This window comes from Chlamydotis macqueenii, chromosome 8, assembly GCF_036417535.1.
Source record: "Chlamydotis macqueenii isolate bChlMac1 chromosome 8, bChlMac1.mat, whole genome shotgun sequence".
In the NCBI taxonomy this organism is placed as follows: domain Eukaryota; kingdom Metazoa; phylum Chordata; class Aves; order Otidiformes; family Otididae; genus Chlamydotis; species Chlamydotis macqueenii.
In genome coordinates this window covers 34,368,763-34,383,085 of record NC_141563.1, presented here as the reverse complement: position 1 = coordinate 34,383,085, position 14,323 = coordinate 34,368,763, and the positions used below count along the sequence as shown (strand labels likewise).

Here is a 14,323-nt window from a genome sequence, read left to right as displayed (position 1 = left end):
CCTTGTCCCTGGGGTGCAGGGATTATTGACAGAAAACACCCAGTGCTTCGCAGTGAAGTGAGTGCATTTTATTTCTCATTAAAAATTAAAATGTACACTTTAAATTATAAAAGTATATATTTTTTTAACATGGACAGTACAGTAAGAAGAGTTAACCTCATCGCAGTATCCGGAAATTTGTTATCCCTGCTGTTCCCAGGTTACGCGACTCTGGATTAGAAGCTGTTCATGATGGAGCGGTACTCTCTCTGATGTTCCACAAGCTTCAAAAATACTTCATATTTCTTGTCATAAAATCTGTATAAGAAAGTTAATTTCAACAAAGTCTGAGATTTAGAGATTGACGTCCTCTGTCATATCCACGTTTATTTCCTTCACTTAGCATCAAAGCAGCTTTGATCACAACTTTTACTCGGGCCGGAGTCCTGTGTGCCGCCAGAGCACGGTTTCCACCCAAACAAGTGATTTTAGGTGACAATTGTACCTTTTGTTCCCGCTATGGCCAGCCTGGCCCCCGTGCGGGGACCCCAGGGCCCCCCATCCAGCCACCGCCCCCCCGCGCTGCTGCGGCGCCGCCCGCCGCCGCCAGGGGGAGCCCGCGCCCCGCCGCCGCGGGAGCAGCCGGTGCCCTCGGGGCCTGCGCGGCTCCTCGGCGGGGCGGGCGTGGAATTACGGGAAAAAAAAAGGGGAATTGCAGTCACTTTGGAAACGGCAGCTTCGGTTGCTTTCACCTCCTGGCAGGGTCGGACCCGTTCACGGCAGCCCTCGCGCTGCCGGGGGTGTTTCCCTGCCGAGGAAAGGCCGCGGGCTGGGGCAGAGGCTCGCAGGCCGTGGCTGCCTTCGGCCAGGTTACGGAGCCGGGCACCCTTATAATCCTTAAAAAATTTGGGTGACAAACACTACTGCATTCAAACAGAGCTCTACAGAGACAGACCGTAACTTCATCTCCAGTAAATTCCCCCAGATGCACACACAAAAGTCAGGGTTACCTTTTATGCTCGTGGTTCGGCTGCACGACTCTCCCAATTTTCCCCATTTTCGCCATGGCCTCCTGGTAAAAGACAAAGACAAACTGGAAAAGCCTGTTGTGATTTAAAATACTTTTTGACAAGAACAAGATGTTTCAAAACCAATCGGAACATTACTGATGTATTTTGTTTCGGCTGAACAGGCCAGATGGCATAAAACATGTTTAATCCCATTATATAGTAGTCATGAGAACAAAGTACTGCAGACCCCTCCGTAAACCAAAAGCTGTGCCTCTCTCTTACTGGGAGTCCGAGCGGAACAGGCTTACCTTCTATTATTTACACTAACCAAAGGAAATGTTGAACACTGCATACCCAGAGGGGAAGTTTCTCAAACAAAATGATACTTTCCAGGAGATCCCGTAATCATATTCTTACAGCATCCATTCCCTGCAGTAAGGGAGAACTCGAATGCGCGCAGAAGCTACATGTAACTCGCAGAGTTCTGTTAGGGAGCCCACAGCTGCCCTCCCGTTCCAGTATAAAGGTGTAAGAGGCAGACTTTGATCCTACTCTGCTTTTGGCCAAAGCAAAGTCAGACAAAGGGATCTCGCAGAATCCCCTGCAGAAGGAGTCTCTGGGACAGAGTCACGTGTGCAAGGGAGAGGACCGAATAATTTGGTTCCTTTCCTGATCTCTGTGAGATTTTGATTTTCTGTGCGTTACCCTGAGCAATCCCGCTGGAATGAGACACTGATCACCAGTATTGATAGAGGATCAAGCTCTCTGGCAAGGGTGGAGGCAACAGGCACAGGCTATTTCCAGTGGAAGTTATTTCACAAGGGGCATTAAAGCAATAGCTTTCAGATCGAACAGTGCTAAACATAAAAAATGAGGACTCAAGAATCAGTGTCAGACTAAATCTGTGTCAGCATTCACAGTTTCTAAACAGGACCCTAAACTTGTTTTAATGTTCGTGCCTGAAGCACAGCACTGCCAGAGCATCAGAATGACCCCGGAGAACAGTCAGCCTACGCTGCTGCTGGGAGCCATCTAGTCAAATCCTACGGCTGGATTTGTAAAAGGGTTGGATGATTTTATAGGCTGTAGTATCTGCTGCAGTAAAATCTTTGCTTCCCACTAATCCAGCATTTTACAGCTGAGGATCTCCTAGAACTTTACAGTGTAGATGAGGAATGTAAGCAGTTTGGCCCAGGACAGGCAGGGAGGCTCTGAGGATAAGCAAGATGACCAGCAGCCCTTACATCTCCTGGTTTCCCATTTCCTTTGTGTTAAATACGATCATGACCAAAATGCCGGGATGTAAGTGGGCTGCCTGTGAAGGCAGCAGATACTCCTTCTCCTGTGCCAGCAGCGTTTGCTCAGCTAGGCACAAAGTGCCTGGGATGCCAGCCGTGTGCCAGAGCAGCAGGCAGCCCCCAGCCCTGCCTGGCTGGCTGAACCTGCAGTATTACCTGGCACGTTCTGGGCATTTGCTTCATCCTTCATCAACACGTCCTTCTATACTGCCAGTCCAGGTGCACTACCAGAACGTGGAACACCCACTTTCTGTATTTGTCAGCTGCAGGGGGTTAATACTGGATGAAATCGTGGCTCTACCGAAGTAAAAAGCACTGCCAGTGACGGTGCAGTCAGGGTTTCACCCTGCTAAAGCTCCTCATAAAACAGCAGGGAGTATTTCTGTGCATTCATATGCCCATACTCTTTCATACGTGCAGAAGTTGATTGGACTTTGATTCCCCAAGAAACACCCTTGAAATAACACTGCCAGTGAGATAGTGTGTTCTTTTCTCTGGGGCATGTGAGCCTGCTGGCACAGAGGCTCTGCACACCAGCCAGATTAAAATACTGGCATGGAAAGGTTGGTACCTTTCCCAGGAAGAGAAATGGGCAGGGAAATTCTTCCCTGTTCTTTAACAGGTGATACTGGCTCAAGCATTGCTCCTGTTTACAACAGTCTATCTTTTACAGCTCCCTTACATGGCCAGCTGGATTTAGAGGCTACCCAAAAAAAAAATGAATGAACACACAGAAAAAAACTCCTCAAAGTAAAAGACAATTCCCTCTGTTAATCAATACTGCTTTTCTGGATAGTTTCATGTCTTGCAGAAAACGTAAGGTGAAGTCAAACACTCTCACTAATGAAAAAAGTCGCCTTGCTTTCTGCTCCCTGCTTTACACCTCCTTTTGAATTGCCCTGGAGACACCGCATGAAAATAAAACAAAGACATCTAAAGGGTCTAAAAGTCTCAGACAACTGCACTTTTTTCTCAGGTGTAACAGAAATGAAAGGGAGGATCGGACTTTGCCAACCACCCCCTCTGCACACATGCAGGGTCTGCCTGCTGCTGCCGTGTTCTGGGCAGCGCTGAGAACAGGACACAGACAGCACCGCTCCCGGGACATAAATACTCTACACACTCATGTTCTGCTTTACTCGGGGGCCTCTTACGACTTCCAGTGCTGAAAAACGCATTACAGCTTCTTTGGGAAATAAGCCAGCCTTTTGAGATAAACCTATCTTCAGACAGGTTTTATTTTTACGCTCTTACTCATCTAACTCCAGGTCTCCTCAGGCTGGTTCACTGGAGGACCAACTCCACCAGGCACGGAAGGTGTGAGGGCAGCCTTGCTCGGCACGTCCCCTCGCTCCCCACCTGTGCCCCTGCCGCACTGCTGGGGCCCAACACCACACGGGGCACCTGCGACACTTTTCAGATGAAACACTTTGCAGCAGTGGCCTTCAAAGGGCCAAACCAGGTCTCTACAAGGCTGATGAAAGCCTCCCCAAACCTGAAACCCCTGGCGCAGAGGCCCCATCCGCTGTCAGGCAGCTGGGGTGGGAGCCACTGCTCCGAGTTTATGCTTGGACTTGATGATCTTGAGGGTCTTTTCCAAACTAAACGATTCTAGGATGGCGCTGGCAGCAGGACAGGCTAGAGACGTCCCTAAAGGAAAACTGGTCCCTCAAGCCTTGATCTAAACCTGGCTGCTGCTTATCTTCTGCTGGTTCACCCATCTATCCATGCTTAGCCAAGGAGGAAGATGCCAAAGCAGTCCTTCCAGCTTATAAGGTAAATACTTTTGTATTTTTAAATCTACTGGAAATACATAGGTCTCTGAGAATCCACAGCATTAAGCTCTCCCAGCAACTACCACAGTAATATGGAATAACACGTTAAAAAAGTAAATAGCCAGCACCTTCCAACAAGTCACTGTCTCTAGGCTGCTCAAAATATCCCAAATGAATTCCCTCTCTTCATTTGCACTTTGGTTGTGTGTTTTCTTGGTTTTTAAAGTCAGTTTGGTCATTGTTAGTTTGAACAAAAACCTTACTCCCAGAGGAGAGTCTTTTCAACAATTTTCTGGGGACAAAGAGGAACAGAACATTGAAAATATGCATTTATAATGAAATCAGAAACAAAGGGACATCAGAGCCGCGTTACTGAATCAGATCAACCTTGTGCACTGTTCTGTTTCCAGCAAAGCCATAAAGATAGCAAAGTGATAATACTGCTGTTCAGAAATAGTTTGTTTGAGGGTTGACATCCAAATCCATAACTCCAGTCACCAAGAATTTCACAATCTTCATTTGAATGACGCTCTATCTATCTTCTTTGTTTGCCAGTCTAGACAGTACAATGAATACAGTGATTTAAACACAATGAATTCTCTCTTAAAACAAAATATTTTGTAAAATTGCTTTTTAATCATTTCTTTTCTCTCTTTCCATAAAGGCTATGCTATAAATAAACCCTGAAAGTTCGCATTTGATCATAATTTCTAAAGGCTGGGCAAGACGCAAGTGAAGGGTTTACACAGAAAAAAAAAAAAAAAAAAGAGAGGCACTGTGGAGCAGAAATAAAGGGACGCATTCATGATTTCTAACCTTTTGTTAGAGCGTCAAAGCTGAGACAGATACAGGCCAGTAAACACGCTGCTTACCACGGAGGGAGTTAGTCAAATGGGGTTGCCCTGCCCGGGACAGAAGGAACGCAGGCCTGGGGAACCGCATTCTCCAAGGCCCACCAGTACTGCAGAACAAGGTGCCGTTTTGCTGCTGGAAGGGTGGCCCAGCTGGGAAGGTCAGTAGTCAGTGAAATTCACTGGGTGCTGGCAGCTGAACTCTGCTCTTCAGCATGATCTGGGGCAGGGGATGAGTTTAAGACACCAGGGTTCCCTCAACAGCAGCAGATCTCCCAGGGAAACCCCATTTGGAACCCAAGGAACCTCTACCTACTAGGGAAACCCTATTCTGAGGCAGCATGTAAGAGCTGGAAATTTCAACCGTTATCCCTTCACTAATGGAAAGGAAAAGGTTTTTAATGCTGGGTGGCAGCCACAGTGCAGCAAGTGAGTCTGTCACACCAGGAAAAGCCTGTCAGCCTGGCATCAGGAGCTCACCGGAGGTGCTCGCAGGGGCTATTTTCAGACTGGGAGACCAATCTTCTCCAATTCCCTAGTCAGTGGGCTCCTGCCAGGGCTGTCTCAGAGCAGCCAGCGTGATCCTGCTCATCCCACAAGAGGAACCCATCTCCCTTGGGATGACAGAGGGAGCCAAGGAAGATTAGCCCACTGGTGAATAGTCCCTAAGTCTGATTTTCAGTAGCAACTCAAGGATTTATGTGGCTGAATATTACTGAAAATTAACAGGATGCAGGCCCTTAAAAGCACACATCAAAGGAGAAATCAGATACAGGGACGTCAGCCCTAGGATTGTATCCAAAGTTAAATACCTGAGGCATTCAGCACAAATGCAATTTCCTAGTTGTGTTCCCCCCACTTACTCATTTTGATAATTCCAATAAAAGTTTGGACTTTTACTTAGCGTAGTTATTAACTGATGATGGGAAGGATGAAAAATAACTCTGCTGTGAATCAGTTTTGGGTCATAAGTTATAACTAATTCAAGAGTCTCAGAACAAACTGGAATGAGAGACGTGGCTTAGTTGTCTTCTTCCCAAGCTGAAATTGTTAATTCACCTCATCTTAGTGCTTATGCAAAAGGAGAAAATTATAATCATTATATTGTGGCAATACAAGTCAAGTGACCAAATGCTGCCATTCTTACAGCCAAACGTGGTGAGAAAGCTGTACCAGCAAACGTGCTTCACATATTCCTCAGAATGACACCGGTGTACGCATGGAAGGTCAGTCTCAACTTCTGAACCACACAGAGCTTGGAAACACAAATTTCGCCTTCATTACTCTGAAAACATTACCCAGACTCCCACTCAGGTCAGTCTCAACTCTGGTATTTTTGTACAGATCTACTGTTAGAGATCCAGCATCAGAGGAAAATAATTTAATAGCTGCCCCATTCGCAGTAGACTGAATGTAGGAACAGTCTTCCCCACCAGATGATTTGCTCTGATTTGCAGAATTCAGCAGGTGTAAGCACCTTCAAACTAACAGACTGACTTTCTTTGCACTTCTAAGTCCTCATAACAAATACGGTAAATAATGTCCTACAGAATCATTTTTCTTGCTCCTCAACAGTGAAAAACTTCTCCCTCACTTATTGCCATTCCACACACATAAGCTGAGACTAACAGATGCTAACTAACATCATTTTAAGAAGTCCAGTCACAGATATATTTGGATTTGAGGGGAATAAATAGATTTCTTGAAATGCTGATGTTCTTTTTCTTGAAATGCTGATGCACTTTTAAACTTTTCTAAGAATCGTAAGCAAGGCTGCTATTTTCTTAGAGGCTTTTATTTAGAGATTGCTTACTCAATAGCCTAGAGATGCAAAATTCATCTTATCTATGCTTACAGGAGTTACACGAACGTATTTATGTAACAGAGCCCTAGCAGAACGTTACTTTTTAGTGGTAGATGACTGCATGAAGAAAGCATGCCATGGACCATATACAATATTTTTCTAGTGGGTTTTTTTCCCCCGCTTAAATTTGTTTGAGTTATAGGGGCCGATCTTGGCAGCATGCACAAAGCCCAAAATCTGTAACTCAATTCTCTGCGGCATTCTGAATGGAGCGAGCCAAGTTTTAAAACACATTATGGATAAATATTAGAGCTGAGCAAAAATTTCACACCTAAGACCAAAGTGTGAAAATTTGGCTTTCATTCATTTAGTGAAAAGGTGGAAAATTTCACACTAGCTTCTATTTTCCTTTTGCTCTGTTCCAACATAGATTTCTGTACTCATATCAAACCTCAGAGACTGGGAGTGTGTCTGTCTTAAGTGAGACTACAGAGGAGGAGGAGCGAGAAGAAGATGGAAGGATGGCAGTCCAGTGAGCAGGATACCAGCTCAGGACTTGAACTCTAGTCTGTCTGCCAGGAAAAGTCACTGGCCTTTTGAACCTCACTATCCAACTGCGAGGTAACAGTGCTGGCCCATCTAAGAGAAATATTTTACGCATTTGTTTATTAATGACTGTTGCTGTGGTGGAGGGAAATCAGGCAGGTAGTTTAGAAGAAGCCCAACATTATTCTACCCCCAAAACATCCAACTTCAGTTGACAGAGGCCAACTGGATGGATCCTCAGTACCGAGACAAGGCAGTTTTCTGATCTGAGCACTGAATCAGGATCCAGAAAGTTTGTAACCGATTCCCCAAGTTATTTGGGAGAGGTAATTTACTCTCTTAGTTTTCATTACACCTCTCTGAAATAGGCTGCTCCCATTGTTTTCCCCCAGGTTTGCTTTGGCTTGCATAGAGAGTTTGTAGGTTTGTCCCTAATTTTTTAGCTGGATGGTACACGGAGCTCTCAGTCCTACTGCAGCCCTCCACCCCTCATTAAATTATGAATCACTGGACCTGTCCTGTACTGAAGGAGCATGGTTTTCACTCCTTAGTATCAGGGACAAAAAAAGCCAGAAAAGAGATCACGTAACAGTGGAGGCAAGTGCAGATAAGGCCATGGTACCACTTCTGCCTCCGGAGCACATACTTCTACTCTGCTTCAGTGACTCCAGTGAATGTCAGACAGGCTGTGGCCGCCGTAGCTCGGTGTCACACAGAGCTTGTGCTTCAGCCCAGCTGGCCAGCCGACAGACAAAGCCATAAGAGGAGCAGCAGCGTCAATGCAGCTGCTGTAAAGGGTGGCTTGTCGTGCTAGCGATGATATTAATTACTTATTCCGCAGACCAAATTTAGAATGGGATGAGGGTCAGCTATGACTGGCACATCATCTATCAGCTGGAAACTATGTTTGGGTCTAAGCTCCAGCCACACTGCTACTAAATATAGGTTGTTTTGTTGTTGATTTGACTCTGCGCTCCCCTGAGTTGCCTTTGACTATCAAATAATTAAGCAGTTTGCTTTGTGAGGGCTCCACTGCTGGCACATCTTAGTGCCCAAAGCTGCTTGGACGCAAACTTGTCAGCTTAGCAGGGGTTTCAGCTTACCCGGGCAATGGAAAGAGCCCAAGCTCCCGTTTCAGTTTCACAGATTGCTGGCACCGGGTGCCACAAATCAACAGTCTATGGGGAGCATCTAAGCGGTCTGCACCAGAGCTGGGGCACGGTTTAGCCGCACTTACCCTGACAGGAGCTTGTATCGATAATTCATGGCGTGTGTGTCCACTTTACCATGCTGTGTGTCTGTCCAAGACAGCTGTAACACAGCTAGCACAGGCACCGGTGAGATGCAGTCACAGTCGCACAGAGCTCTGCCCACCACGATGGTTTCCACAGCCTGGGGCCCACTCTGCCTCCTCACCAGACCCCACAGTGGGTGGTGATGCCACGGCTGGCAGCTTCCTTACCAAAGGAGAGGCTCCTTGACGACACCCCCTTCTGAGGTGGAAGAGATTTGTTAACCACACACAGCATCGCCGTTACAATAGACTATGAAGGTTTGTCCATACAAACCACATGAAAATACATTGATTTAACTCACTTTTTAGGATTGGAAGTGTTATGCTGACAGGCAGCTCTGTTTAACAGAAAGCAAACTCACCTGGGAATCAAAAGAGCAGATTCCTACACCAGATCCTGATGCACTGCACCACAGCTATGAGCTAAATCAGCCCTCGCCACACTCATCGCTGCTGCTGATGAAGTAAACTGCACCCAGGAGCGCGGCTCTTCTGCACAACCTGAAACAAGTTATTCTGCTTCCCTGGCTCCCTTCTCACCCTCTGCTTGCTGTGTCTATGCCTTTCACCCTCAATTTTAGGTGGTAAAACCTCTGGGGCAGGCAGGGCAGGTGTGTGCTTCCACACTGACTTGCGTAACAAAAGAAATGAGCCGGACAGAAAGCAGAGGGAGTCGTTCGGACAGGGGAGGGTGAAACGGAGAAGCTGAAGAACAAGCATCTGCACAGGATATCCTGACACTGGGCTGCGTACTTGACACAATATTTGGTTGAACTGCACCACTTCCTTTAAGGTGCCCAATTCAGATTTATTCAGCTGATTTCTTTTCAAGTTCATGCTGAAGATACAGCTTTCCTTGCATTTAGTCACTGAGTTCAAACTTCTATTTGCCATCTGGCAATGGATTGGGGTTTACTGGGGGGAGGGGATAGGAAAGGGGGCTTTTTTTTTTTTTTTTTGCATCTGTATTTGTTTTATGAGCTATGGCTAAGGCATCATTTACACATGGGGAACTGGATCGGGTTCTCCCAATTCTTTCCATATGTTCACTTATGCTGTCAAAACATTTTTTCAATCTAATTAATCTGCACACGTCTCTCCGTTCATTTCCCCACTCGGTGGGTTTTAGCATTTTGGGGGTATCTGGGATTTTGTCATAAAAATAACTTCTGCCTACACTTTGCTTTAGGGTTACTCCATCAGGAAAACAAAACTATTTGCAGTATTTCACTCTTCTTCATCTAATTACTCTTTCCCTCTTTCCAACACTGGCTGAGGAGAATTTCCTTTCCCCCTCATCTTTCAAACATATTCTCTGTCATGCTCCAGTGTCTACCTGAGGTTAATGAGGGAAATCCCTGCTGTGAGTTTTGATTTGGGATTATTTTTTATCTAGTTAATCTGTTGTGTGGTTTACTATTAAAAGAACTATACCTCAGAAATATGCTTATCTTTTACCCAATCTGGATTGCATTTGGGAAATTAGCCTGGACAGGGGCTCATTAAAAAAAAAAAAAAAGAAAAAAAATAGAGACCTTTAAGAAAAGATCTTTCACTACTGTAAACCAGCAGAAGGTTGAGATGTAAGGAGGTAGCAACCTTTTCTAGCACAGTGTTCCAGAAAGTATTTTTCTTTCCCAAATTACAGGCTAGAAGTGACTAAACTGAATGAGAGCTGAAGCAATCAGCTGAGGATATTGTCCCCTTTTTAAAAAAAAAACTAGGCCACCCTCTCTTCTCTAGGTCTGAAAATCAGAGACAGGCAGGGATGAGCAGCTACTCCTCTCATTTGCTCCTTTGCCATTAAAACTGTCCTTTAAGAAAAGTACTGGTCCTAAGAGGCACCTTAAATGCTGGATACATACTGCTATGAAATTTTAGAAAGCTCTTGATTCCTTAAAAACCCGGGAAGCCCAGTCTGACAGACAGGATGGCCAGTCTGTTGCCAAATGTGCTCTAACAGCAGCAAGGGAGAATCCCAGCCTGAACCGTGGGGTTCCTGTGGACACAGAATTCAGAGAGATTTATATGAGGGAACTATAACAGTCACATCAGAAGAGGTGTTTTGCTCCACTTGCTCCTAAAAAGTTTGGCTTGTATCTTTTGGAGATGATTGGGAAATGGTAAATACAGTTCTCTTCAAAACTTCTTTGTAAGTAGGAATCTCTTTACGCGCACAACCTCTCCGTGTATTGCAACTACATTTATTGCTTAGAGAAACCTGGAGGCACCAACTTACACAAATTCATTGGGAACAAACTATTCTTGTCGGTAAATGTCAAAAGTTACCCTCATCACTGCTCTAGCTAGCTGTCAGGCCTGACATTTTTGTACACCAAACCAAAACCAAGGGCTATTGATCCCCACCTGCCCCAGAGCCATAGAAGAGCCTTTGATTACAGTAACATCTCATAACCTCTCTAAATGAGCAAACCTAAACCTGCACCCAGCATGGCCAGCAGGAATTTTTAAAGGTATCTGAGGTGTCTTTTTTCCTTAGGAGACCTCCTAAAGAAAGCATTTGTATTCATTTGGCAAACAGAAAAAGAGCACATTTTATAATTGCCCGTGCCCCAAACAATCACTGGTTCTGTCTGAAAACACACCAGCGAGAATCAGAAGTGCAGTTAGCATGTGAGGGAGTCATCAGGTGGTGGCAGAGTTTGGCTGGCGCACGGCCTGAGATCTAATGCAGCACCCTCCTGCCCCACGGGTTATCGTTAAAGCTGAGATCTTGCAGAGGAGAGCACCCTAGACAGTCTCCACCTTCTCACCTCCAAATTTTGGCTAGGTGGGAGGCTTGGTGAGCTTGTTTATACGCTGTCCGGGAAAGGCAAACAGCACCAAATCCCTCCAGAGGGACATTCTCACCCAACTGGTCACCACTCCTATTTTTACTGGGCCCTTTGCAGTCCCATCCCATTTCCTGTTTCGTTAACAAGCCGCTGGTGAGCTGCACCTTGTGCCTCCCATTTCCAAGCAAACCTTGCCCCTTCACTCATTTAATGAGAATTTTCTGACCCACTGCTCCTGAAGCGCTTACGGGGTAAAGCCCTTTCCAGCAGAACTTGTGTGACTGTAAGGAGGGCACTCTGATACGTCGGCTCCTGAATTTTAATCTCAGACAAGTCACGCAAGCTTTCTGCGTCTTTGTTTCTTGTGTATTCCATGGGAATCAATAATGCCACTAAATTAATATCAAAAACTTCGGCGGGAAATCTAGCCAATGTGGGACACAACTGAAGAAAAAACACTTTGTGCTTCACGATTCAGCTGATCCTAAGAACTGAGCCAATTCCTGCTGCTGAGGATCTGGCCTTTTATTTAAAGTCAGCAAGCTGAGAGAAGAGATGAATACCAGAGACCCAAATGGCTCATGGAGCTTTTCACTTGTAGGTCACCAGTCAGAAACTCAGCGAGGTCACTGGGTGTTTGCGAGTTATCGTGGTATGCCAGCTTTTTATAGTGTCCTTTGCAAAGTGGATTTCTTGGTTTCAAATTAATTTCTACTGTATGCAGTTTTCACAACATGAAACCCTCCATTGTTACAGCTCGGTCACTGTTAACCCTTTGCAGAGCCACCCAAGAGAAACTGCTACCGCCACCTGAACAGCTTGCCTTTTAAAATCATCCTGGAAGAAGCGTCCTAACTGTGAACTCAGCCTGGATGACCTCAAAGAGCCCTTCCTAGCCTTGGGTAGAGGCACAGCCACGAGAGGAAAGCTGTGCAGCTGCACATACTGTTCCTCGCTCGTGCATAAATCGGGAAAGGCAGAGCCCAGCTCCGCAGGCTTGTTCTTTACTCCCCACAGCGACCCTCCAGCCCTCGCTGGGTCTGCTCTTGCAGAAAGATAAGTGTGTGTGCTGGCAGCATCATAGGCCTATTCTTTGCAGAAAGTACTTTCTGAAAGAAAAAAAAACAAAGCAGAAGAAGCAAAAATGAACAACTCTATCATTATCTAATGTGCCGAGATCTCAGCAGAGATCATTTCAAAGATCCATATTGTTTACAGCAGCTGATGAGTCTAACAAGTGCTGAAGCTGTGCTCTCGCGTAAAGTGCTAACATATTTACGGTTTTCAATCCTGTCCTTAGTGCTTATCTGTCATTTCAAGATGAATGCTCCTTTTGTACAGGCTAATTACTTGCACGAATACTGCACTAGCTCAAAAATCCCAGATCTGTTTTGCTTTTCCATTAGCAGCAATTTTGTACTTTGGAAATCGCTTAATACCGCAAATTTAAAAAACCTCTAGTTTTTATTCAAAGGTATTTCTTTGGCTGTGACAAGTCTAGAGTGGGAGGAGGGAAATTAAATTACTTTTATCCGATGAAAGTCTTAATTTTACTACACAACTTTTCTAAATGAACTTACCCATTGTTCTGCTCTGGCTTGCTTATTGGTATTAGAATAATTTGTGAAGATCTATATAAAATCAGACTGGATCAGTAACAGATCTAGCTAAACCTCTTGATAACAACAGATTTTCTCATGCTGAACAATCTTTTCTCTCTATATGATACGTGAAAAATTTGATATGATCCCATCCTGCCCCCTCCTCTTCTACGAAACAGTAGGACCATGTGCAACAGAAAAGCTGTCAGTCATTTCATTTTTACAGGAACAGAAGGAATGCAGACCATTCTACAACTCAGTAACTTAATTTTAAAAAATGCAACCCAGACATGCAAGAAAAAGGATACAGTTGTAACGAGGAGGTCTTATCCTGTTTCATGTTTTACATTACATTCATGGGGTTACTGACCTGTCACAAACCAGTTTCAGATGCAAATCAAAAAACGTTCAGCAACGCAAGATGCATCTGTTGTTTCTGCTAATCCTGATCCCACTGGAGTCAAAAAAGGGTAACGCCCAATTTGTGAAGTCTCCAGCAAATGTCTCCAACTGCAGTTTAGAAGGCTCCATACTCCAGCAAAAAGAGGACCCCAGTCTCTCAGTTACGTGTTCGACACAGCATTAGATGTCGAAAGCTACACGGCTGTGAATGACAGTGCTGATCTTGACTTTGCCTTTGTTGTTCCCAAGGAATTGCCAATACAAACCGTGAGTGAATTTGTGCTTTAAAGGATGTGGTCTCCCCTTCCTGCCCAAATATTTTTTAAAAACAAGAATTCTCCATATGAAGTACATCTCATTGTCATTGTAAATGTATAACACAGCCTTTAAAAGTCACGAATGCTGTAAATATTGAAAATTGATAAAAATTTCAGAGTTGCATTCATGCCATACTACATAGGCCATCTTTCATGTTATATACACAGCAATGAAAACTGGCACACATAATAAGCTGGTTGCAGTTCTAAGGTAAGATTCTGTTTCCCATTCAGACGTCAAAAGACGTTCCAATTACAACCGAGTTGTCAGTCTTATTTTACCCCACCAGAGCAACACCATTAGCATCATCATAGATTTGCTTTGCACTTTTCATTCCATCACCTCCAATGTAACTATAAAACCAGCCTCTGAGGTACTTAAACATCACTAGATGTGCTTCACAAACCAGCTGGATGATGAACAAAGTTAAATAACTCGCCCCAAGTCACAGACAGAGTCAGTGGCAAAGCTGGGAATAAAACCCACGTACCCTGACTCTCGACTCCGGTAACATACATTGTTTTCGCATTGCAAAATTCTGCTTTTATTTATATCGAGGTAAACGCAGAAGAACTTGATACCACAGTAGTTTATCTTAGATTTGAACTAGTACAGCTGATGAGTTTCACCCAATATATGCATTATCTCCC

At 44.8% G+C, this 14,323-nt stretch overlaps 1 protein-coding gene across 6 annotated transcripts in view; it reads right to left on the bottom strand.

Annotated features, from left to right (window-relative positions):
• Positions 1-53: 53 nt before the first annotated feature.
• Positions 54-14,323, bottom strand: part of FGGY (FGGY carbohydrate kinase domain containing) — a 302,075-nt gene continuing 287,805 nt past the window's right edge. For all 6 annotated transcript variants that reach the window (XM_086753837.1, XM_086753835.1, XM_086753839.1 and 3 more), the window contains 2 exons: positions 990-1,051; positions 54-297 (listed from right to left, as the gene is read on the bottom strand). In XM_086753837.1, the coding sequence (XP_086609963.1) occupies positions 216-297; positions 990-1,051 (144 nt within the window). In that variant the 3' untranslated portion in view covers positions 54-215. The remainder of the gene's footprint in view (positions 298-989; positions 1,052-14,323) is intronic.